The sequence below is a fragment of the Phacochoerus africanus genome, chromosome 4 (genome assembly GCF_016906955.1).
Source record: "Phacochoerus africanus isolate WHEZ1 chromosome 4, ROS_Pafr_v1, whole genome shotgun sequence".
In the NCBI taxonomy this organism is placed as follows: domain Eukaryota; kingdom Metazoa; phylum Chordata; class Mammalia; order Artiodactyla; family Suidae; genus Phacochoerus; species Phacochoerus africanus.
In genome coordinates this window covers 15506052-15530274 of record NC_062547.1, presented here as the reverse complement: position 1 = coordinate 15530274, position 24223 = coordinate 15506052, and the positions used below count along the sequence as shown (strand labels likewise).

The following is a 24223-nucleotide window of genomic DNA, read 5'->3' as shown; positions in this document are numbered from 1 at the left end:
TCCAAATGTCCTTCTATCACTCAGATGCATTTTGTATTGTCTTTGTGACCATCTTCTGCTGATAATCCATCAGAAAGAGGGATGATTTAAATGATATTTTATTTGACAGGAATTTCATGTTATTAAATTTATGGAAGTAGTATTTTATCATGAATTTCAATGTTTTAAACAATCATATTGGAGTGTCGACTCTGGAATAGAGTAGGTAAAGAATATGACTCCAGTGGCTCAGGGCTACTGTGGAGGCACAGGTTTGATCCCTAGTTCAGTGGGTTAAAGGATCAGGCATTGCCACAGCTACAGCATAGGTAACAGCTGTGGCTGGGATATAATTCCTGGTCTGGGAACTTCCATATGGTACAGGTGTAGTCAAGAAAAAGGCAACAGATAAGGAACAAAAACCAGTCATACTCATAAATATGTGCCCACTGGAAAACAAGAGTTTGAACAAGTAGAACAAATTGTGGTTTCTAATAATTAACAAATGAATAAAGGTAAATACAAAGAGGGAAACATGTAATAAAACATAGGAAAAAAATACTACGGAACCTAGGAAATTCTTTCTACCTTCATCTGAGACTTTTGTTTAGATCCCTTACCATTTGCTTTTCTTCCTGCTTAAACTAGGAATAAGGAAAAACATAAATGAGTATGTCATTCTATGAAAAAGTAGTTTACCCTGAGGTTCTCCCTGCTCCTAGAAAGACTTTCACCTCACCATGAATGTGGCCTGCTTTTCCTGTATTTTTCTGTTGATCGGTTTGATTTTTGGTAACATGACATCATGAAAATCTATGCTTGACAGATGTACCTTCATGTATGCAAACTCTGCAATTTCAGAATAAATACATTCCATTCATTGCTTCCATCCTTCATTTATTAAGCAACACATACTTTGAGTCCAAGGATTCTAGCAGGAACATTCATACATGCTGGGGCTTCAGGACTGAATAAAGAAAAAAACCTGACGGATGCTTTCACAGACAGACCCCGACAAGGGAGCAGAACATGACATCACACTGCTATCACCTGTAAGATAATGAAGCACAGTGTGTCATCAAAGTCTGTTGGGAAGACACACAACACAGAAATGGTGGGGCAGAAAAAAATTTCAGGATTAAAAGAGATCAGAATGGGATGCAGTGGATAAAATACAGTCAGAAGAATGAATAGGCATTAGGGAGAGGAACAGTGTTGCTGAGAGATGGAATATATATCCAAGGTCAGCAGGTGAATACAAATATGCATAAGTCGGAGTTCTTGTCGTGGTGCAGCGGTTAATGAATCCAACTAGGAACCATGAGGTTGCGGGTTTCGACCCCTGGCCTTACATAGTGGATTATGGATCTGGCATTGATGTGAGCTGAGGTGTAGGTCAGAGACACAGCTCAGATGCTGCATTGCTGTGGCTTTGGCAAAGGCCGGCAGCTACAGCTCTGATTAGGCCCCTAGCTTGGGAACCTCCAAATGCCATGGGTGTGGCCCTAGAAAAGACGCAAAGAAAAAAAAAATGCATAAGTCCTAATAAATTAAATATTCCTGTGCTTGTTAAATCAAGTATTTATTCAAAAGTTATTTCCTGAATGTTCACTGTGTGGCAGGCAACATGCTAGACACTTAGCTCCAAAAGGGACAATAGCACATTTTGAAGTTGGAGAGACAGGAACAGAGAAGGTTAAGGAGGGTGTTGTAATTGTTTGAAGGCTTAATGCTAAGTACTCCAGGGAAATTGTTCAGCGTACATAGTTTTCAACTAGAAAATGATGAAGTTCGTTTTGAGTTTTAGAATGATAATTCTGGCTTCACTATGGAAACTAAGTTGAAGGAAGTATCACAGGCAGCAGAAGGAAGCGAAGAGGTTACTGTAATGATTCAGGTGTAAAAGGATTCTGGAGGCTTGAGCTTTGCCAGTGATGATGCAGAATGGGGTGGACATGGCTGCTTCTGGTCAGATCTCATGCACTGGGCCCCAATTCACCCAGGAATAGCTGCTGTGTGTCTGGGCTGCTGACAGCCCACAGCCCCATTCTTTCTGGACACCTGTGGCATATGGAAGTTTCCAGGCTTATGGTAAAAGCAGAGCTTCAGTTGCCAGCCTACTCCACAGGCACAAGAATCCCCATCCAAGCCACATTCAAGAAAGAAATCACAGCTTATGTATGACAACTCCAGGACGTTAACCCACTGAGCAAGGCGAAGGATTGAACAGGCATCCTCAAGGACACTATGTCAGGTTCTTCACACACTGAGCTAGAAAGGGAACTAAGGAGTTCTCATTTTTATTTTTACTATTAGTATTTTTTTTTTGTCATTTTGTCTTTTCTAAGGCTGCACCTGCAACACATGGAGGTTCCCAGGTCAGGGGTACAATCGGAGCAGTAGCCGCCTGCTTACACAAGAGCCACAGCAACACAGGACCCAAGCCACATCTGTGACTCACACTGCAGCTCATGGCAAAGCCCGATCCTTAACCCACTGAGTGAGGCCAAGAATCGAACCTGCAACCTCATGGTGCCTAGTCAGAATCATTAACGACTGAGCCATGATGGGAACTCCTGCTTTGTTTTGTTATTTTCTTAATTACAAATTTTACAAAGAACATGAAAAGAAACACCCTCCCCCCCCTAAAAATATACCTATAATGACAGTTAAAAAAATGTTCAATGTAATTAGTCATCACGGATAGCAAACTAAATCCTCCATAATTTATCACTGCATATCTCCTAGAATGACTAAAAGTAAAATGCCAACAAAGGAACCAGAATGTCCCTTGTGTTTGAATTTAGAATGAGCTTCATGTGTTTAGATATCATTCCACATGTTTAATGTTGCCTAATGTCCCATAATGACCATCACCAAAGAACCAGAGATAAAATTGAAAATGTTTTAGAACTGTTCTTTTCATTCTGGGGCTCCTGGTGAATGTGAAAAACAGGTTCTGAATGTGAGTACTTTAAATCTCTGTCATTAATTTTACACCCTCACTGCTCTAGCTCTCATGGAATAAATACTAGGTTTCCAAGAAAAGGTTGTCATATTGATAAGAAGATAGAATTCTCTCTCAGCCATGAGGGCACAGGTTCACCACATCAGAGATCCTCACACTGGAACTACGCCCTCCTTGCTGTGCACATGACATTCAAGTTTCTCAGATACCCAGATTCACACAGAGAAAGGGGACTCACATGTTTTGCTTCCAAGGGCAGGGAATACAATTCCCCACAGAAGAATATGGGCTCTTCCAACCTGTCTCTCCAGCATACCTGCTTCGAAGACAAAGCCTTTCCATCAAAGAAGGTAATTAATTCCTGGGAGAGAAAATAGCAGCTCTAAGGAAAAGGCCCATGAACTACTGTGGAAACCTCTTTAAATATCCATGCAGGGCATGGGAACATGGCTTTTTCTGTTTGATTGCTTACACATCCAGAGTACGATGCATCAAGGATGGAATGAGGATTTTGATGTGTTTCTACCACACATTCTGCCTCCTGCTTATAGGACCAGAGCCATCCATCAAAGCTCATTTCGCCATAGTGTTCAAAATCAATTCTTCTAAATCAAACTCCCAGGTTTTCTGGGGAAACCACTTGAGGCGCTAGGCTAGAAGCATATTTATACACTGTTAAAATGACTTACTTATCTACTGTCGATGTGATAAGCAATTATCTGAAGAATCTCTTTTCTATTGTGTCATGTCTTTCATCTTGAAAGGTACTTATCCCAAAAGGAGGTCATTGTGAAGATGGATTAGTTTTGAGCCCGCTCAAATATCATTAACATTATCCAAGACCAGAAGGTAAGTTTCTCAGTAGTGCTGATGCTGATTACAGATTGTTATTTTACATATATAATGATCCTGATCTTTCAACATTTTTCAAAGGAATAATAACGCATTATATCTTTCCCCACTCTTCAAGAGAAAGGGGATGAATATCATCTACCCTAACAAACGAGAAACACTCGAGATTAAGAAATGTATTTGTAGGACCCAGCTCTCTACACCAGATATCTTTCTTTGGCCAAGAGACCATTTGAAACACTCAAGATGAATCATGAGAATGTAAATGAAATTTAACACACCTCACACACAACGGTATAAAGGAGACTATGAAGCGATATAAACCATATACTATTTAGTCCAATAGGAAGATCTTTTGCTGAGATCCACTGTTATGCATACTATGAGTCTCCTCTGGCTCTGTTAATGGAAAACTGGAGATGAATCCTCCACAGTTTCTTACATGGTTAAATGTTTTTCTGTATTATTGCTGAATGTGGCCATTCTTCCTATGCCTACATCCACAGAGAGTCAAAAACAAGTGAAGGTTCTTTGCATACACCATGTATTGCATATGTTCATATGTGTTTCCTCAATCAATACCCATCATAGCTGAGCGCACATGAATATTCTCACTAGGTATTAGAGGAAACAAACTTGTAACAGACCAGGAAATGAACCTCAGATCAAGAAGCTGAGAGTGGGGAAAGAATTTTCTAATCTGATTTGCTTTTCTGATTCTCCGAGTAATACACTCAACCCCTGGTATCATCAAATCAATGCTTTTTGGGAGTATCTGAGGATTCATGACTAGTAGGGAAACTGGGGAGGAAAGATGCCAGGGTGAGGGAGAGACAAAATGAAAACACACCTTCAGTGAACGCAGGACCACATATTTATCCAAAACTGGAAATTCCAATATGTTGAACTGTCTATATTTCTGAGTCTGCATGTATGTGTATTAATATGTCTGTCAATGAAATGGATTCATATGTACTTGTCTTTGAAAGAGAATTATAGTACCATGACAATTATGGTCACATCAAAAGGAGACGGTTAGTTTGGCAGTGTTTATTTTAATCTAACAATGTAGGGCATAGTGAAGGAAATTGGAGGAAAAATAAAGCTAGGATGTATAATCTGTACTATTCTTAGATCTGCCATTTATTAGCTGCTTGATGTAGTTGAGATCCTTAATTTCTCTCTGTTTCTGCTCCCTAGTGTGTTAAATAGGGTGGGAAATGATTGTGGTAATTGTCTCATAATTTTTTACTGAGGATTAACTAAATGCCTTAAAAAAAATTTGCGTGCAATCATTATTTCATTAAGCCAATTTAAATAAATTTTCTTGTAGTATAGTTGATTTAAATTAAGGTTTAATTACTATTATCATGTGTGTTCCCATTAACATTAGGCTCTACAAATTTTAAATGATTTTTTTCCATAAAACCTGGCTTACAATGTTCTGTCAATGTTACACTGTACAGCATATAAAATGCTTTACCATGATCAGCATGGATGGAATAATACCATGCACATGATTCTATTATGCCATGTCCATTGCAATCAATTATTAAAACCACCTATATCAGCTATTATAAAGTTGTTGGATTGAAGACACATGGTTTACCCATTTTCTTATACCATACTCTCTCCTGTACCCTGTTCATCACCTTCCCATTACCAATGGCTTCTTATATTAAATTACATTTTTAAGTAAATTTTCTGACCTCTCTCACCTTACTGAGTCTTTGCCCACTTCATCCAAGTCACACAAGACACTTCACTAAACTCGTACACAAGATTCCCTCTCTCTCAGATACCTTGTCCCCTAACACTCATATAATAACAGTCTTACATGTATATTCTCACATTGACACTCATAATCTCATTTTATATTACACTCACAATTGAATTACCTTCAAGACATCAGATCAAATTTTTTATCTCAAGGAAAATCTTATAGGAATTTAGAATCCAGTAGAATATAGGTATTTGTTATTTAATTGATGGAGAGGCTTAATAAACTCAAGAGTGGGTTAAAAAAAAAGGACTTTATTTTTTCAGGTAATGCGGTTGACAGTAACATGAACCAACATGGAGACTAGGAACAATGTTACGGAGTTCATTCTGCTGGGACTCACACAGAATCCACACATGCAGAAAGTCATATTTGTGGTGTTTTTGCTCATCTACACTGTCTCTCTGGGAGGAAATGTGCTCACCATGGTCACCATCACTACCAGCCCATTAATCGGGTGCCCCATGTACTTTTTCCTGGCTCATCTCTCGTTCATCGATGCTTGTTTCTCCTGTGTGGATACCCCTAAAATGGTTGCAGACTCACTCCATGAAAAGAAAACAACCACTTTCCATGGATGCATGATGCAAATCTTTGGGGAACATTTCTTTGGAGGGGCTGATATCATCCTGCTGACCGTGATGGCCTATGACCGCTATGTGGCCATCTGCAAGCCCTTGTACTATGCAACCATCATGAATCGGCGGCTATGTGGCCTGCTGGTGGGAGTGTCATGGGCAGGAGGCTTTCTCCATGGATTCATTCAGATCCTCTTCATCTTCAGATTGCCCTTCTGTGGCCCTAATGTCATAGATCACTTTATGTGTGACCTGATCCCTTTACTTCATCTAGCCTGCACTGATACCCACACTCTAGGGCTTGTAATTGCTGCCAACAGTGGATTCATCTGTCTGTTAATTTTCCTAATCTTGGTTGGATCCTATGGGGTCATCCTTAACTCCCTAAGGAAGCAAACCTTGGAGGCCAGACGCAAAGCCCTCTCTACCTGTGTCTCCCACATCACAGCAGTTGTCATCTTCTTTGTGCCCTGCATATTTGAGTATGTGCGACCAGCAGTTACTTTACCCATTGATAAAGCAGTTGCTGTTTTCTACACTATGATAACTCCCATGTTAAATCCCTTAATCTATACCTTGAGAAATGCCCAGCTGAAAAATGCCATTAGGAAGCTGTTTAGTAGGAAAGCCATTTCAAGTGAAATATAAATGTGCCTAGAGCCCAAATGTGAGTGAATAAGAGGCAAGGGTCATAAGGACATTTTTGTTAATCTCAGCAAGAGATAAAGATAATTAAAATCACTACAAACCATAGAGTCTGCCAGAAGGAGAATTAAAATGGGTGCAAGAAAATGGGGAAAAAAAAAAAAAAAAACTAGCCTAGGACTATTCTCTTTGTATTTGGAAAATTCCATCAATTTGGGTCATGCACTCACTAAGTTAATCAATGTATATGCATTTGAACTTTTATTCTAATAAAACAACATAAAGGCAATAAAATATATACTGGTCTTTAGGAATCATCTCTGTAACCATCCAAAGAGTTAGGTGGGCTCTGCTGTTACCGCCATTCACAGCTGAGGGACAAACAGAAATGACTAAGTTCCAAAACAGAAATATTGAAGAACCACTCATCCGAATATTACTGATCACTCAGACTATGTTCTTAACTGCTGTGATACACTGTCAGGAAAAGATGACAAAAAGGTAACATGATTACAACAGTCACCAGTCATAGAGATGGACTGAGGGACCGTGCTGGACCACATACATATCCAATAAACAAAGTCACTTATTACATGTATATCCTCATATGAAGAAATACTTTTCCTTTATATTCTTCGTATGTATGATAATATTGCACTATATATGCATACCTTTTAGCATATATACTATTATACAATGTGTTGACTACATATAGCTAAATTCTAATGATTTTATCAGTAAATATGCCCATGTTTAAATATCATGGTTGATGGTTATGTATTTACTTCTATAACATTGTGTTATGTAACTCCCTTAGGAATCTAAAAGATATGGCCCATTTCAGCTCAAGCATGAATAATGAATGTTACATCATGTTTCCAAATTTCCTTCTCTCGCTCAGAAGCATTTTTTATTGTCTTTGTGAACATCCTCTGCTGATAATCCACCAGAAAGAGGGAAGATTCATAAAAATAGTATTTTCTTTGTCAGGAATTTCATTAAATTTATTAAATTAATATTTTACCATGAATTTCAAGTTATTAAACAATCATATCCCACTGTGGCACAGGAGGCAAAGAATCTGACTGCAGCAGCTCAGGATCACTGTGGAGGCACAGGCTTGATCCCCAGATCAAGCAGGGGAGGTAACAGCTGTGGCTGGGATTCAATCCCTGGTCTGGGAAATCCATACGCCATGGATGCCATCATTAAAAAATTAATAAATATTCTACCTTTTGCATTTTTATTATGATATGTCTTGTTGGGGGCCTGTTTAGGTTCTGTACAGTAGAAACTTGACAGAACACTGTATACCCAACGATAATGGAAACAAATAAAAATCATTATACATAAAAAAGGAAAAAACTAAACCAGTCATACTCATAAAGCATGTGCTCACTTGAAAACAAGAGTTTGAATATGTAGGCTATTTGTGGTTTATCACATTTACCAAATGAATGACTGTAAGTATAAAGTGAGAAACTTTTAGTAAAATATAGAAAAAAAGAAGTTATAGCAGTAGGAAATTATTTCTACCTTCATCTCAGATTTTTAATATATCCCTTCTGAAACCACAATTTGTATTTGTTAATGCTTAAACTAAGAATAAGAAAAATATTAAACTTGAGTATGTCATTCTATGAAGAAACAGTTTACCTTGATATTGTCCCTATTCTTAGCTTCACACTATGAATATGGCCTGTTTTCCCTCTATTTCTCTGTTAATCAGTTGGCTTTTTGGTAACATTACATCATAGAAAGCCATTTTTGACAGATGTAACTTCATGTATGCAAATTCTGCAATTTCCGAATAAATACATTCCATTCATTGCTTCCATCCTTCATTTATTAAAGAACACATACTTTGAGTCCAAGGATTCTAGCAGGCACATCGATACTTGCTGGGGCTTCAGTACTGAATAAAGAAAAAAACCTGAGTGATGCTTTCACAGACAGACCCTAACTAGAGAACAGAGCATGACATCACACTGCTATAACCTGTATGATAATAAAGCACAGTGTGTCATCAAGGTCTGTTAGGAAGACACACAACACAGATATGGTGGGTAAGGAAAAAATTTCAGGATGAAAAGACATTGAAATGGGATGCAGTGGATAAAACAGAATCAGAAGAATGAATAGGCATCAGGGAGAGTAACAGTGTTGTTGGGAGATGGAATATATATCACAGGTCAGCAGGTGAATACAAGAATGCACAAGTCCTAATAAATTAAATATTCCTGTGCTTGTTAAATCAATGATTTCTTCAACAATCATTTCCAGAATGTCCACTGTGTGCCAGGCAACATGCTGGACACTTAGCTCAAAAAGGAACAACAGCACATTATGACGTTGCAGAGACAGGAACAGAGAATGTCAAGGAGGGTCTCATAATTGTTTGAAGGCTTAATACTAAGTACTCTAGGGAAAATTTCCAATGTAAAAAAATTAAACCTAAAATGATAAAGTTAGCTTTAAGTTTTAGATTAATAATTCTGGCTTCAGTACAGAAAATAAATTGAAGGAACCAAACATGAAGCAGAAGGGGAGCTAGAGGTCACTGTAATTATTTCAGTGTAAAAGGATCCTGGAGGCTTGAGCTTTGCCAGTGATGATGCAGAATGGGGTGGACATGGCTGCTTCTGGTCAGATCTCATGCACTGGGCCCCAATTCACCCAGGAATAGCTGCTGTGTGTCTGGGCTGCTGACAGCCCACAGCCCCATTCTTTCTGGACACCTGTGGCATATGGAAGTTTCCAGGCTTATGGTAAAAGCAGAGCTTCAGTTGCCAGCCTACTCCACAGGCACAAGAATCCCCATCCAAGCCACATTCAAGAAAGAAATCACAGCTTATGTATGACAACTCCAGGACGTTAACCCACTGAGCAAGGCGAAGGATTGAACAGGCATCCTCAAGGACACTATGTCAGGTTCTTCACACACTGAGCTAGAAAGGGAACTAAGGAGTTCTCATTTTTATTTTTACTATTAGTATTTTTTTTTTGTCATTTTGTCTTTTCTAAGGCTGCACCTGCAACACATGGAGGTTCCCAGGTCAGGGGTACAATCGGAGCAGTAGCCGCCTGCTTACACAAGAGCCACAGCAACACAGGACCCAAGCCACATCTGTGACTCACACTGCAGCTCATGGCAAAGCCCGATCCTTAACCCACTGAGTGAGGCCAAGAATCGAACCTGCAACCTCATGGTGCCTAGTCAGAATCATTAACGACTGAGCCATGATGGGAACTCCTGCTTTGTTTTGTTATTTTCTTAATTACAAATTTTACAAAGAACATGAAAAGAAACACCCTCCCCCCCCTAAAAATATACCTATAATGACAGTTAAAAAAATGTTCAATGTAGTTAGTCATCACGGATAGCAAACTAAATCCTCCATAATTTATCACTGCATATCTCCTAGAATGACTAAAAGTAAAATGCCAACAAAGGAACCAGAATGTCCCTTGTGTTTGAATTTAGAATGAGCTTCATGTGTTTAGATATCATTCCACATGTTTAATGTTGCCTAATGTCCCATAATGACGATCACAAGAGTACTAGAGATATCTTACTGAGAATATTTTAGAATTACATTTTCCTTCAACAACCCTAGGTAATGTGAAAAACAGGTTCTGAATTTCAGTACTTTTAAATGACTGCCATTAACTTTATGCCCTGTCTGATATGGTTCTTAATCAATGAACACTAGGTTTCCAGGAAAAGGATTTCATATTGATGAGAAGACAGAATTCTCTCTCTGCCATGAGGGCACAGGTTCACCACATCAGAGATCCTCACACTGGAACTATGCCCTCCTTGCTGTGCACATGACATTCAAGTTTCTCAGATACCCAGATTCACACAGAGAAAGGGGACTCACATGTTTTGCTTCCAAGGGCAGGGAATACAATTCCCCACAGAAGAATATGGGCTCTTCCAACCTTTTTCTCCAGAATACCTGCTTCGAAGACAAAGCCTTTCCATCAAAGAAGGTAATTAATTCCTGGGAGAGAAAATAGCAGCTCTAAGGAAAAGGCCCATGAACTACTGTGGAAACCTCTTTAAATATCCATGCAGGGCATGGGAACATGGCTTTTTCTGTTTGATTGCTTACACATCCAGAGTACGATGCATCAAGGATGGAATGAGGATTTTGATGTGTTTCTACCACACATTCTGCCTCCTGCTTATAGGACCAGAGCCATCCATCAAAGCTCATTTCGCCATAGTGTTCAAAATCAATTCTTCTAAATCAAACTCCCAGGTTTTCTGGGGAAACCACTTGAGGCATTAGGCTAGAAGGAAATATTTAAACTACTAAACTGACTTGCTCATCTATTGTCGATGTGATAAGCAATTATCTGAAGAATCTCTTTTCCATTGTGTCATGTCTTTCATCTTGAAAGGTACTTATCCCAAAAGGAGGTCATTGTGAAGATGGATTAGTTTTGAGCCCTCTCAAATATCATTAACATTATCCAAGACCAGAAGGTAAGGTTCTCAGTAGTGCTGATGCTGATTCCAGATTGTTACTTTACATATCTAATGATCCTGATCTTTCAACATTTTTCAAAGGAATAATAACGCATTATATCTTTCCCCACTCTTCAAGAGAAAGGGGATGAATATCATCTACCCTAACAAACGAAACACTCGAGATTAAGAAATGTATTTGTAGGACCCAGCTCTCTACACCAGATATCTTTCTTTGGCCAAGAGACCATTTGAAACACTCAAGATGAATCATGAGAATGTAAATGAAATTTAAACACACCTCACACACATGCAAAGGTATAAAGGAGACTATGAAGCGATATAAACCATATACTATTTAGTCCAATAGGAAGATCTTTTGCTGAGATCCACTGTTATGCATACTATGAGTCTCCTCTGGCTCTGTTAATGGAAAACTGGAGATGAATCCTCCACAGTTTCTTACATGGTTAAATGTTTTTCTGTATTATTGCTGAATGTGGCCATTCTTCCTATGCCTACATCCATAGAGAGTCAAAAACATGTGAAGCTTCTTTGTCTACAGCATATAGTGCATGTGTTCATATGTGTTTCCTCAATCAATACCCATCACAGCTGAGTGCACATGAATATTCTCACTAGGTATTAGAGGAAACAAACTTGTAATGGACCAAGAAATGAACCTCAGATCAAGAGGATGAGAGTGGAGAAAGAATTTTCTAATCTGATTTGTTTTTCTGATTCTCCGAGTAATACACTCAACCCCTGGAATCATCAAATCAATGCTTTTTGGGAGTATCTGAGGATTCATGATTAGTAGGGAAACTGGGGAGGAAAGATGCCAGGGTGAGGGAGAGACAAAATGAAAACAGACCTTCAGTGAACGCAGGACCACAAAGTTATCCAAAACTGGAAATTCCAATATGTTGAACCTTATGTATATGTCTGAGTCTGCGTGTATGTGTATTAATATGTCTGTCAATGAAATGGATTCATATGTACTTGACTTTGAAAGAGAATTATAGTACCATGACAATTATGGTCACATCAAAAGGAGACGGTTAGTTTGGTAGTGTTTATTTTAATCTAACAATGTGGGGCATAGAGAAAGAAATTGGAGGAAAAATAAAGCTAAGATGTATAATCTGAACTATTCTTAGATCTGCCATTTATTAGCTGCTTGATGTAGTTAAGATCCTTAATTTCTCTCTGTTTCTGCTCCCTAGTGTGTTAAATAGGTCGAGAAATGATTGTGGTAATTGTCTCATAATTTTTTACTGAGGATTAACTAAATGCCTTAAAAAAATTATTATTATGGTCTGGGAAATCCATACGCCATGGATGCCATCATTAAAAAATTAAAAAATATTCTAACTTTTGCATTTTATTATGATATGTCTTGTTGGGGGCCTGTTTAGGTTCCCTACAGTAGAAACTTGACAGAACACTGTATATCCAACGATAATGGAAACAAATAAAAATCATTATACATAAAAAAAGGAAAAAACTAAACCAGTCATTATTTCATTAAGCCAATTTAAATAAATTTTCTTGTAGTAGTGTTGATTTAAATTAAGGTTTAGTTAATATTATCATGTGTGTTCCCATTAACATTAGGCTCTAAAATTTTTTAAATGATTTTTTTCCATAAAACCTGGTTTACAATGTTCTGTCAATGTTATACTGTGCAGCATATAAAATGCTTTACCATGATCAGCATGGATGGAATAATACCATGCACATGATTCTATTATGCCATGTCCATTGCAATCAATTATTAAAACCACCTATATCAGCTATTATAAAGTTGTTGGATTGAAGACACATGGTTTACCCATTTTCTTATACCATACTCTCTCCTGTACCCTGTTCATCACCTTCCCATTACCAATGGCTTCTTATATTAAATTACATTTTTAAGTAAATTTTCTGGCCTCTCTCACCTTGCTGAGTCTTTGCCCACTTCATCCAAGTCACACAAGACACTTCACTAAACTCGTACACAAGATTCCCTCTCTCTCAGATACCTTGTCCCCTAACACTCATATAATAAGAGTCTTACATGTATATTCTCACATTGACACTCACAATCTCATTTTATATTACACTCACAACTGAATTACCTTCAAGACATCAGATCAAATTTTTATCTCAAGGAAAATCTTATAGGAATTTAGAATCCAGTAGAATATAGGTATTTGTTATTTAATTGATGGAGAGGCTTAATAAACTCAAGAGTGGGTTAAAAAAAAAGGACTTTATTTTTTCAGGTAATGCGGTTGACAGTAACATGAACCAACATGGAGAATAGGAATAATGTAACGGAGTTCATTCTGCTGGGACTCACGCAGAATCCACACATGCAGAAAGTCATATTTGTGGTGTTTTTGCTCATCTACACTGTCTCTCTGGGAGGAAATGTGCTCACCATGGTCACCATCACTACCAGCCCATTAATCGGGTGCCCCATGTACTTTTTCCTGGCTCATCTCTCGTTCATCGATGCTTGCTATTCCTCTGTGGATACCCCTAAAATGGTTGCAGACTCACTCCATGAAAAGAAAACAACCACTTTCCATGGATGCATGATGCAAATCTTTGGGGAACATTTCTTTGGAGGGGCTGATATCATCCTGCTGACCGTGATGGCCTATGACCGCTATGTGGCCATCTGCAAGCCCTTGTACTATGCAACCATCATGAATCGGAGGCTATGTGGCCTGCTGGTGGGAGTGTCATGGGCAGGAGGCTTTCTCCATGGATTCATTCAGATCCTCTTCATCTTCAGATTGCCCTTCTGTGGCCCTAATGTCATAGATCACTTTGTGTGTGACCTGATTCCTTTGCTTAATCTGGCCTGCACTGATACCCACACTCTAGGGCTTGTAATTGCTGCCAACAGTGGATTCATCTGTCTGTTAATTTTCCTAATCTTGGTTGGATCCTATGGGGTCATCCTTAACTCCCTAAGGAAGCAAACCTTGGAGGCCAGACGCAAAGCCCTCTCTACCTGTGTCTCCCACATCACAGCAGTTGTCATCTTCTTTGTGCCCTGCATATTTGAGTATGTGCGACCAGCAGTTACTTTACCCATTGATAAAGCAGTTGCTGTTTTCTACACTATGATAACTCCCATGTTAAATCCCTTAATCTATACCTTGAGAAATGCACAGCTAAAAAATGCCATTAGGAAACTGTTTAGTAGGAAAGCTATTTCACGTGAAATATAAATGTGCCTAGAGCCCAAATGTGAATGATGGATGGCAAGGGTCATGATGACATTTTTGCTAATCTCAGCAAGAGATAAAGGTAATTAAAATCACTACAAATCATAGAGTCTGCTAGAAGGAGAATTAAAATGGGTGCAAGAAAATGGGGAAAAAAAAAAAAAAAGCTAGCCCAGGACTATTCTCTTTGTATTTGGAAAAGTCCATCAAATTGGGTCATGAACTCACTAAGTTAATCAATGTATATGCATTTGAACTTTTATTCTAATAAAACAACATAAAGGCAATAAAATATATACTGGTCTTTAGGAATCATCTCTGTAACCATCCAAAGAGTTAGGTGGGCTCTGCTGTTACCGCCATTCACAGCTGAGGGAACAAACAGAAATGACTAAGTTCCAAAACAGAAATATTGAAGAACCACTCATCCGAATATTACTGATCGCTCAGACTATGTTCTTAACTGCTGTGATACACTGTCAGGAAAAGATGACAAAAAGGTAACATGATTACAGCAGTCACCAGTCATAGAGATGGACTGAGGGACCGTGCTGGACCACATACATATCTAATAAACAAAGTCACTTATTACATGTATATCCGCATATGAAGAAATACTTTTCCTTTATATTCTTCGTATGTATGATAATATTGCACTATAGATTCATCTCTGTTAGCATATATACTATTATACAATGTGTTGACTACATATAGCTAAATTCTAATGATTTTATCAGTAAATATGCCCATGTTTAAATATCATGGTTGATGGTTATGTATTTACTTCTATAACATTGTGTTATGTAACTCCTTTAGGAATCTAAAAGATATGGCCCATTTCAGCTCAAGCATGAATAATGAATGTTACATCATGTTTCCAAATTTCCTTCTCTCGCTCAGAAGCATTTTGTATTGTCTTTGTGAACATCCTCTGCTGATAATCCACCAGAAAGAGGGAAGATTCATAAAAATAGTATTTTCTTTGTCAGGAATTTCATTAAATTTATTAAATTAATATTTTACCATGAATTTCAAGTTATTAAACAATCATATCCCACTGTGGCACAGGAGGCAAAGAATCTGACTGCAGCAGCTCAGGATCACTGTGGAGGCACAGGCTTGATCCCCAGATCAAGCAGGGGAGGTAACAGCTGTGGCTGGGATTCAATCCCTGGTCTGGGAAATCCATACGCCATGGATGCCATCATTAAAAAATTAATAAATATTCTAACTTTTGCATTTTTATTATGATATGTCTTGTTGGGGGCCTGTTTAGGTTCCCTACAGTAGAAACTTGACAGAACACTGTATATCCAACAATAATGGAAACAAATAAAAATCATTATACATAAAAAAGGAAAAAACTAAACCAGTCATACTCATAAAGCATGTGCTCACTTGAAAACAAGAGTTTGAATATGTAGGCTATTTGTGGTTTATCACATTTACCAAATGAATGACTGTAAGTATAAAGTGAGAAACTTTTAGTAAAATATAGAAAAAAAGACATTATAGCAGTAGGAAATTATTTCTACCTTCATCTCAGATTTTTAATATATCCCTTCTGAAACCACAATTTGTATTTGTTAATGCTTAAACTAAGAATAAGAAAAATATTAAACTTGAGTATGTCATTCTATGAAGAAACAGTTTACCTTGATATTGTCCCTATTCTTAGCAAGATATCCTCACACTATGAATATGGCCTGTTTTCCCTCTATTTCTCTGTTAATCAGTTGGCTTTTTGGTAACATTACATCATGGAAAGCCATTTTTGACAGATGTAGCTTCATGTATGCAAATTCTGCAATTTCCGAATAAATACATTCCATTCATTGCTTCCATCCTTCATTTATTAAAGAACACATACTTTGAGTCCAAGGATTCTAGCAGGCACATTGATACTTGCTGGGGCTTCAGTACTGAATAAAGAAAAAAAACCTGAGTGATGCTTTCACAGACAGACCCTAACTAGAGAACAGAGCATGACATCACACTGCTATAACCTGTATGATAATGAAGCACAGTGTGTCATCAAGGTCTGTTAGGAAGACACACAACACAGATATGGTGGGTAAGGAAAAAATTTCAGGATGAAAAGACATTGAAATGGGATGCAGTGGATAAAACAATCAGAAGAATGAATAGGCATCAGGGAGAGTAACAGTGTTGTTGGGAGATGGAGTATATATCACAGGTCAGCAGGTGAATACAAGAATGCACAAGTCCTAATAAATTAAATATTCCTGTGCTTGTTAAATCAATGATTTCTTCAACAATCATTTCCAGAATGTCCACTGTGTGCCAGGCAACATGCTGGACACTTAGCTCAAAAAGGAACAACAGTACATTATGACGTTGCAGAGACAGGAACAGAGAATGTCAAGGAGGGTCTCATAATTGTTTGAAGGCTTAATGCTAAGTACTCTAGGGAAAATTTCCAATGTAAAAAAATTAAACCTAAAATGATAAAGTTAGCTTTAAGTTTTAGATTAATAATTCTGGCTTCAGTACAGAAAATAAATTGAAGGAACTAAACATGCAGCAGAAGGGGAGCTAGAGGTCACTGTAATGATTTCAGTGTAAAAGGATCCTGGAGGCTTGAGCTTTGCCAGTGATGATGCAGAATGGGGTGGACACAGCTGCTTCTGGTCAGATCTCATTCACTGGGCCCCACTGCACCCAGGAACTGCTGCTGTGTGTCTGGGCTGCTGACAGTCCACTGCCCCTTCCTTTCTGGACATGTACGTCAGAGAAATCTGGAACCATCTCACTTAGGGATCATGCCCCATGTATCCAAGGTTGTGCCAGTGGGCAATGAATGAAGCATGGTTGAAAAGGCCTCGTCTCATGCCCATCAGTGGAAACAGCTCTGCCATACAGTATATACTGCAGAGTTCCATGCATCCAGGCTGAAGTCCAAGTATATCCCCCTTTTCCTCCTCTCGCAGGCAGTTTCCCTCCAAACTTCCCCTTACAAATTACTTTCATAGACATTTTATCCAAGAGTCTGCATCTAGGAAACCCAAATTAAAATGGAAAAATAGAGAACAGTTCAAGAAATACTCAGGAGTTGTAAGTAAAAGGACTTGATAGAAGATGATGATGTAAGAGAGAAGAATGATGAATGAAATCCATATTCTGCCTTGGTTCATTGGATGCTTGAGGAAGCAGCAAAGAAGGAACCGAGAGAAGATGAGGCCCTTGGCCAGTGAAGAGGTCTCTTCCTCCCCAGTGGACCCGGCCACTAACCCTCTGGCTGAAGGAGTAAACTTTCCTTGCTGAAAAACCCGTCATGAGCTCCCCTATAATGGTTGCCATGAAAGGCAATGCTGATTCTCCTCAGGACCCACCAAGAACTCCTCAAGTTGCTCTTCGTTCCTTAACCTGACAACAGTCCCAACAGACCCCTGAAAGTGAGGTACAGTGTGACGCAAGATGAGTGCCCTACACTCCAAAATAACTCCTTGAGTTTTCTAATTATGCAGACAGAAATCCAGGGAATATATGTGAGAATGGACATCATAGGAAGAAAAAAAATTTCTGAACCAGGCTTGACTTATTGGTATGGGCCCAAATGAAGATATTCTGTTTTCTTTTTTTTTTTTTTCCTGTCTTTTTTAGGGCCACACTGGTGGCATATGGAAGATTCCAGGCTAGGGGTTGAATCAGAGCCTTAACTTCAGGCCTACACCACCGCTGTGTCACAGCAATGCCGGATCCTTAACCCACTGAGCGAGGCCAGGAATCGAACCCGAATCCTCGCAGACACAAGTGGGGTTCGCTACTGCTAAGCCACAACGGAAATCCCAGATGTGGCATTTAACATTGCTGCTGGGGGAGTCACGAAAGGCACTAACAGTCTGCATGGTGAAGAAGAACACAAGAACCAAAGGTGACCCACAGTGAGTGGCTTAGAAATGCCAGCCCGCCTTGGTTTAATGCTGAGAAACAGAGTCAAAGACATGGGTAAGTTGGAATATTTGAGTCAATATGTCAATTAAAATCTACTCAGCCACCCTGGGATGATCTAGAGACATCAACTTCATCAATACCCGGAGAAAGAAATCTGTAGAGGGAACCTCAACATTCTTGAAAAGGTCTGTGATGGCCCTTTTCCGTGGGCTAGACCATTAGTGGAAATCATGGTCACTGATTTGCGAAATCCAAATGAAAGTAACTTAATGAGTGTAAGTAATTTCAGTGAAAGTAACTGAGTCCCAGGTCCGAGTGGCCAAGCAATGGCAGTTAATCCCAAAGGGAGGTGTGGGCCTGGTCACCATAATGGACAGCAGAGTCAAACAACAGGCAGAATAACACTTAGAGTGTTGTCTAGTTGATCACGGCATCCCTAGAAGTGAGACAGAGAATAACTGTAATCAATTCTTAACCCCTCTGTGTCAGCAGAAAATCTCTAGCTGATGGCAAAAGCATGCTAACTGGAATCATAAAAACAGATATGCATGGCTTTGCAATCAATTCTTGGACATATAAATCTTAGAGTTCCATGAATATAGAGGAGACTGGGTCGTCTCGAGGAAGGACCCTCATACCCTGCTACAAATTTACAGTGTATCTTCCTCCCAGACTTCTCCAAAGGGACATATGACATTCCATCAGAGTAACTCTCCATTGGGAAAAAGGAAATAATCAGAACTTTCAGGACTACTGACGTTGATCTGAAAATTATTCGAGAAGATCCAAAATAATACTGTTGTCCAGCAGAGTAGTAACTGATAGAAAGTTTATGATTTTTACAACTTGAGTTCAGGTCCATTTACACTGGATCCATGGTCACAGAACCCATGCGGTGGTTATTTCCCCAGTTCCAGAACACATAATTGGATCAGGACAATTAGCAATGGGCAGCATCCCCATCCTGATTCCTTGACCTGTGAATTAAGGGGCAGTCTAGGGGGAAAGGCAAAGGGAGAGGTGTTACTATTGTAATGAGTAAGTTCTTCACTATGTTACAAGATTTCCTTTAGGTATTGAGCCACAACGCATGTACTAATTGATAAACTTTTATTTTTTGAGTGATTTTAGGTTCACAGCTAAATCGAGAGAGAAGTACAGAGACCCTATAGAGCCCTTGTCTCCACATTGTAACACCCTCCTCATCAGAATGATACACTTGTTAAAATCAAAGGAACCTATATCGATGCATCATGACACCCCAAATTCATAGTTTACATTAGCGGTCCCTCTAGGGATAGTACATTCTGTGGGTTTTGACATATATGATGACAACATCCAAAACTGTTGTAACATACAGAAGAGGCTTACTCCCTAAAAATCCTCAATGCTCCACCTATTCATCCCTCCTCCTTCCCAAACCCTTTATGTTCACTGATATTTTTGCTGTCACCATATTTCTGCCTTTTACAGAATGTCAGATAATTGAAATTACATAGCAGGGAGCGAGCCCTTTCATTTTGGATTCTTTCAGTCTGTAATATACATTAGGCTTTCCTGCATGTATTTTCATAGCTTAATAGCTCATTTCTTTTTAGATTTGAATACTATTCCATTATCTGAATATGCTACCTTTTATTTATCTATTTACCACTAACAAATACCTTATTTTTTTCCCCAAGGTTTGGTACACATGCATAGAGCTGTTGCAAACATCCATGAGCAGCCAAACTGCTTTTTTGTTGTTTTTATTTTGTTTTGTGTCTCAGTCTGTTTTTAGGCCAAAACTCATTTGTCTTTCGCTAGATTTTTGTTATTGTCGTTATTTGTTTTTGTTTCTGGTTTTTTTTTTTTTTTTGTCATTGTAAAAGGAGACGTCTGATTCTTGATACAATGACTAGTCAGTTACCTCTCCATTTTATTTCATTTTATTTGCCCACAGCTCCAGCATGCAGAAGTTACCAGGCCAGGGATCAAAGCTGCCACAGCAGTAACAGCTGGATCCTTAACCCACTGAGCCTCAGGGAACTTCCACCTATCAAGTTCAGATAGGTAAGTGTGGTTCAGCAGTTAAATGTTCTTATACAGTTCCTTGAGTTTTATTGGAAAAGTTAAAAACTCAGATCAGCAAGTGAAACACTAGCAAATGCACTGTCAGCGATTTGAAATATTAATTCTTGTTTTGTATTCACAGGCTATTATTATAACATTCAATAGGGCACCAACAGAGCTGACCTCCAGAAATCACCTTAAGACAGATTCTACTCTAAATAGCTCTTTGTTGCACAGCTCATTTCTGAATGGCACTAGCATACGTACATGTGAATGTTTTGTGATAAATTTAATTCATTAGTTTAGTTTTAGTTTTCAACATCTCCACTACCACAGAAGGAATGTTACTGTGTGTTCTGGGCCCTAAGTCCACATTTTCTGAAACACACTTAGTATTAAAAAACATTTTTTTTCCCCACGAGTCACGAATCATGATAGGACTGCCTTCTTTCCTTTGGCTCAACTGTCTTTTTCAAGAAGGTAACACTATGGATGCCATCTTAATACCTCACCGCATTCATGTAGTTGCTGATTAACTTTCTTATACAAAAGTTTGGATGTGGTATTTATCTTATAGTCCTATGGTTCTCATTCCTTCCATTCAAGGTAGTGATGGTACCTGACACCTGAGAGTTGCTGTCCCGTTCATTCATACCCACCCCCTTTTCTTTTACAAAGCTGCTTAGCCAATAAGCCTCTTCAAAGTAACTGTGCGCTTCCTTTGAAAATAACATTTGATACTCAATTTTTTCAAAGTAGTTTTCATCTCTGTATTTCTCAGTGTATATATCAGTGGATTGAACATAGGAGCAATGATAGTATAAAAGAGTGCAAATATTTTGTCTTCAGGAAAAGTCGTAGGAGGTCTAAGGTAAATAAAGATCACAGGCACAAAAAATAAGATGACTACGGTGATATGAGCCCCACAGGTAGAAAGTGCTTTTTGTCTTCCCTCAGCCGAACGGTTTTTTAAGCTGAATAATATAATTCCGTAAGAAACAGATAACGCAGCAAAGGTGACTAAGGCAATCACACCTGCAAAGGCAATCACAAGGATACCAGTGATGTGGGTGTCAGTCCAAGCGATTTTTAGCAGAGGAAAGATACCACAGAAGTAGTGATCGAGTTCATTAGGACCACAGAAAGGTAACCGGATCGCCGTAAAAAACTGAGGCAAGGCACGGACTGCGCCCCCAGCCCAAGCAGCCAAGAGCAGGAGGTTGCATCGTGTCCTGTTCATGATCATCACGTAGTGGAGAGGTTTGCAGATGGCAACGTAGCGGTCAAAGGCCATGGCAGTGAGAATAAAGATCTCAGTGCCTCCGAAGAAGTGCATGATAAGGACCTGCAACATGCAGTTACCATAGGACATGGTCTTTCTTTCCGCTAGCAGGTCTCCAAGTAATTTGGGTGTAACACTAGACGTATAGCAGATGTCTATGAAAGATAAGTGGCTGAGGAAATAGTACATTGGTTGGCTACAAAGAGGACTGCATTGAATGGAGACAAGGATCAGAAGGTTTCCCAACAACAGAGCAAGATAACAGAAGAAGAAGAATATGAAGCAAAATATTTGGATGTTCTGGTCATAAGAAAGTCCTAGAAGAATGAATTCTGAGATGTTTCTACGGCTTTCCATTTGTGTTTGGTATAGGTTATATACCAATTCCTTACGTTTCTGAAAAAAAGGAATATACAAACTTGGGTGAAAATTAATAGTAGGAACACAATAATATAAAAATTCTCTAAAAAAAGATTGACATGAAGATAATCTCAATATGAATTATTCTTGACTGAATTAATTTCAAAAATTTGTATTCTCTCATTTCATAAATATACGGCAGATTAATTTATAAGGGAAACTCTATTATAATTACAATAAAGTCTTACAGGATTTACTAAATATTACTTGTAATGATTTTAAATATTTAAATATGAGTTTGAAAATAAAACATTTGATTGCTGTTAATAATATTTTTTTACAAAACAAAGAAAGCTACTTGACCTAACACAAGAAAAGATTATTTTGCATGTTTTTCAATTTTTATCTGGGAATGAATCCAAAAATCATCCACCCAGATTGAGCTGCCGAACATTAATTTGGGTAGATACATGCTTCCTTGCTTGTGAACAAACACTGCCAACCTGTCATAGTAAACCAGTATAACTGTTATTGCGTTCAAGGACAATTGAGAAATATACCTTAGGAAAGAATGCCAACCAATGACGTCAAGTGTAAAAAAATCATCTGCAAATTATCATATCTGTATTTCATGTGTTAATACAATTTAAAAATACATACTAATATTAAAGTTTATGGCAATCAGTAAAGAATAGGTACGATTGAGAAACTGCCCTACTATGTTTGACTTTTCCTAGAAATTTCATGCAAAAACCAATGTCAATAAAAGGAGGTAATGTGATGGTAACTTTTGGTCAGTTATCTCTCGGTGGCCTTTGTTTCAATATTGAATGAAGGAAAATTTCATGGATTTTCATCTTTTGTATCTAACATGTAATTTTAAGACTAGTCATGTAAACTAAGTGATAGAAATAAACTAAGTGATAGAAATACTTCACTTCCAGTGGCTATTTTATCCACTGATAAGATATTCTCTCTCCACAGTGGGTTTGCGAAAGCCAGCATACCATGTGTATGGCTGTCATATCTTGGCCCACAGATGTCTCTTTTGGAAAACACTGAATGCTTTGATAGGTATAATTCTCAAACTAATTGTTTAAGCTCTCTAAAGTCTCTTCTTATTCTTCTTAAAATTAAGATATCATTCCATAATTCAGAAGTTAATGCGGAATATGAAATACCCCAGGGACATATCTCATTCATAACACACAGTTCTTTTCCTCTTACATTCTCTCCTGTTTGAGTGAGCAGTTTAGCAACCAAATTGTCATGCCTACATATAAACCTAAGTATAACAGAAAATGGTTTCAAAAATCCAACCATAGTTTAAACATGTGCAGTCAGATACACTTCAATTTCAATAATATGATCATGAAAAAATTTAAATTAGTTTGGTGATAGGCCAGTTATCTTAGGACATTTTTAACGCATATCACTTGCCTCAGTTTTCTGGCACTAAGAAAACAGACTGAAAATTTTTGTTTTTTTCCTAGGCTTGAATAAATCTTTTACATGTGTCATGCCATCAGCATAGGAGCAGAAGCTCTTACATTTAACTTAAATTTGTCAGGACATATTTAGGTTCTCTCTTAATATATTAAAATGTAGCATGTTATAAATTTATTTCAGTTGATTCACGTGAAACTAGTCTATGTAAGATGGCAGGTATTTTGAAATGGAAAATTCCTTAATATTTGTAGATATTCAAGCCCAAACTGAGCCTTTTCTTAATAGTAATATGGAAGAAGTTATATAAGGATGAGATGAGACCCAATTAAATTCAATGCCAACTTGAAAATGCTTATAATGTGAAATTTTATTATTATTATTTTCATTTAAATAATGCATGATTAAAACTAAAGTATGCACTAGCATTTTTTATATTAATCAAATGATCACATGCTGTAAGAGAAGTAAAAGCTTTTAGAGGGAAATTATAGCAAAAATACATACACGACATATAATAAGCCTAACGCACGCCTGGTTGATGGGACACTTACCACAACAGTGACATGGATAATGCACTGCCTACAGACCTGAGTGGCTGTCAGGTTAATTTGAGGATGCATCAGTAATATTTCCACCCCACGCCCCCAGATACTTACTCT

General features: G+C 38.2%; 3 protein-coding genes across 3 annotated transcripts; 2 read left to right on the top strand and 1 right to left on the bottom strand.

The window, feature by feature from the left end:
- The first annotated feature begins 5875 nt into the window (after positions 1 to 5875).
- On the top strand, positions 5876 to 6805 carry LOC125124065 (olfactory receptor 4C46-like). Its single transcript, XM_047774243.1, has one exon. The coding sequence runs from the start codon at positions 5876 to 5878 to the stop codon at positions 6803 to 6805; it is 930 nt and encodes a 309-aa protein (XP_047630199.1).
- A 6774-nt stretch (positions 6806 to 13579) lies between these two features.
- LOC125124064 (olfactory receptor 4C46-like) lies at positions 13580 to 14509 on the top strand. The gene has a single exon (XM_047774242.1). The coding sequence runs from the start codon at positions 13580 to 13582 to the stop codon at positions 14507 to 14509; it is 930 nt and encodes a 309-aa protein (XP_047630198.1).
- A 6646-nt stretch (positions 14510 to 21155) lies between these two features.
- LOC125124479 (olfactory receptor 4P4-like) lies at positions 21156 to 22112 on the bottom strand. The gene has a single exon (XM_047774589.1). The coding sequence runs from the start codon at positions 22110 to 22112 to the stop codon at positions 21156 to 21158; it is 957 nt and encodes a 318-aa protein (XP_047630545.1).
- Positions 22113 to 24223: the final 2111 nt, after the last annotated feature.